Source organism: Physeter macrocephalus, chromosome 7 (assembly GCF_002837175.3).
Source record: "Physeter macrocephalus isolate SW-GA chromosome 7, ASM283717v5, whole genome shotgun sequence".
Classification (NCBI taxonomy): Eukaryota; Metazoa; Chordata; class Mammalia; order Artiodactyla; family Physeteridae; genus Physeter; species Physeter macrocephalus.
Window position 1 is genome coordinate 66517021 of NC_041220.1, and position 2415 is coordinate 66519435.

General features: G+C 33.2%; 1 protein-coding gene across 1 annotated transcript in view; it reads right to left on the minus strand.

Moving 5' to 3' along the window:
* Positions 1–2415, minus strand: part of CXCL9 (C-X-C motif chemokine ligand 9) — a 6639-nt gene that overhangs the window by 3145 nt on the left and 1079 nt on the right. The window contains exons 2-3 of the mRNA XM_007122569.4: positions 1955–2081; positions 600–684 (exon numbers count right to left, since the gene is read on the minus strand). Coding sequence (XP_007122631.1) covers positions 600–684; positions 1955–2081 — 212 coding nt within the window. The remainder of the gene's footprint in view (positions 1–599; positions 685–1954; positions 2082–2415) is intronic.

The following is a 2415-nucleotide window of genomic DNA, read 5'->3' on the forward strand; positions in this document are numbered from 1 at the left end:
AAAAAAAAAAAAAAAAAAAAAAAGTCTTCCTTAACCCTTTCTTCCTGTCCCCTCACCTCTGGCAAAGTTAATTACTCCTTCTTCTATTATCTTCAAGATTTTTGTACATATATTTATTTTATATTTTTCCACTGTACTATAATTAATTGTTAGCAAATTTGCTACAGCAGGAAGGGACTTTATCTTATTACCTTTTTTTTTTTTTTGGTTGTGCCATATGCGGCAGTTCTCCAACCAGGGATTGAACCCGGGCCCTGGCAGTGAAAGTGCCAAGTGCTAACCACTGGACCACCATGGAATTCCCTACCTTATTTCCTTTCTATCCTCACTGTCTACCATTCAATACACATTTATTGTATTGGATAAGAAAAACAAGCTCCCTACCCTCATGGAACACACATTCTAGTGGGAGAGATAGACAAGTGATATTGTAAGCAGGACTACCATTACACCTCAAGGTGATGACATCATTCTATGAAAAAAATAGGAGCACAATAACATGAATGAAGAATGTATCCTTAAAGGAACTACATAATTCTTTGTCTTCCAAAGTTAATTTCTAAAAGAAAGAAAATTTTGTTCCTTTTTTTTCCACCAACCTGTTTCTCCCACTCTTTAATCAATTCTTTCACATCTGTTGAATCTGGGTTTAGACAGGTTTGATCCCCATTCTTCATTGTAGCACTACCAAAGAAATAGCAACAAGATTTTTTTTTTACTTTTAATAATTTAAATGCTTCATCTTATCCACAGAATTCAATTCCCCAATTAAAAATGTATTTGTGTCATCACTATAAGCATCTGAGACTTGCAGTCTTTTTCCTGCCTTTTCAGTTTTTAAGTGACTGAGGGGACTTAGATACATTTCTAGGATAGCACATAACTCTAAGTTAAAAAAATCCAACAGCTATATGCAATAGGAGAAAGTTTAATCTAAAGATAATATTGGTTCTGTTATGCTGGAAAAAGCTACTTATGTTTAAGTGAAAATATAAAATAGAAAAGTTGCCAATATATCTACTTTCTTTTTCCCCAAAACAATGAAACTGAGCATGAATTTTGCTAAATTTTCTAGTGAAACAACTTAAAACATAAATAAAATATTTTCCTAAGACAAGATTAACAGACTGGTTGAATTTTTAAAATTACATCAGATTCTCCAGGAACAATTTAAAGACTTTTTTCTTTAATTTCTGTCTAATCTAAGAATAAGAGTAGTCATTCTATACATCATCCTTGATTTAGGTTTCAAAAACCTTACAACAGGCATATCCTTTAATCTAGCAATTCTAATCTCTAGAAAGGTATTACTAATAGGAAAGAATTAAAGACACAATATTGCTACAATAGCAGTTTGTTTTCAATAGCAAAAAAATTGGAAATAACCTACATTTAGGTGTTGGTCATATAGATTATGGTACATCCACATGATAGAATAAAATTTGGCCATTAAAATTGACATTATTAGGAAAAAATGATGTTATTACAGAAGATTTACTGACGTGAGGAAATGTTCATTATATAGTGTTAATGTAAAAGCAGATTGCAAAACAGTATGTAGTGTATGATTTTATTTTTGTGTACATATATTGTGTGTATAAATATATATATATAGTGTCTATATATGTACACACAAAGCCAATGAGGGAGATTTGAAAGACTATATGCAGAGAGATTAACACTACCTATCACTAAATGGTAGGATTATAGACGATTTTTAATTTCTTCTTTGGGGTCATTTACATTAAACATTTTCTACAATGAACATGTCATCTTTGGTTCCTAATCTCTACCAGAAATTGCTTGTTTTTTTAGAAGAAAAGGAAGAAGTAGACCGGATTTATGAAGGGGCAACTATCTGCATTTTAAGTGTCTGAATGGGCAAGTATTCTGAGGGTAATACTCACACTAAACTTATTGCTGGAGCATATGTGTTGGATGAGTTTTTACTTACATGATTTCAGGTTTCTCACAAGAAGGGCTTGGGGCAAATTGTTTAAGGTCCTTTAAGAATTTTGAATGGATGGTCCCTGGGCTGGTGTTGATGCAGGAACAGCGTCCATTCCTCATTGTTGGAGTTCCTAAGGGAAAAAGAGAGGTAGAAAACATCGATTTAGAGCAATGTCTCAATTTAGGTGATCCACCTAAATGATACATTTGACTTAGTCATGATTATTACTATAATTTACTGAGTGTCTGTTAATCATTACCACGAGATTTTGAGTAGGTGTTATCTCCGTTTTATAGATAAAGAATCCAAGGTTCAGAGAAGTTAAGTAAAAAACAAAGCCTTTCAGCTTTTAGGGGACAAGTGCAGGGTCTCAGCTCAGGTTTCTTTGGGTCCAAAGGCATTACTCTTTTTTTTTTTTTTTTTTTTTTTGCGGTACGCGGGCCTCTCACTGCTGTGGCCTCTCC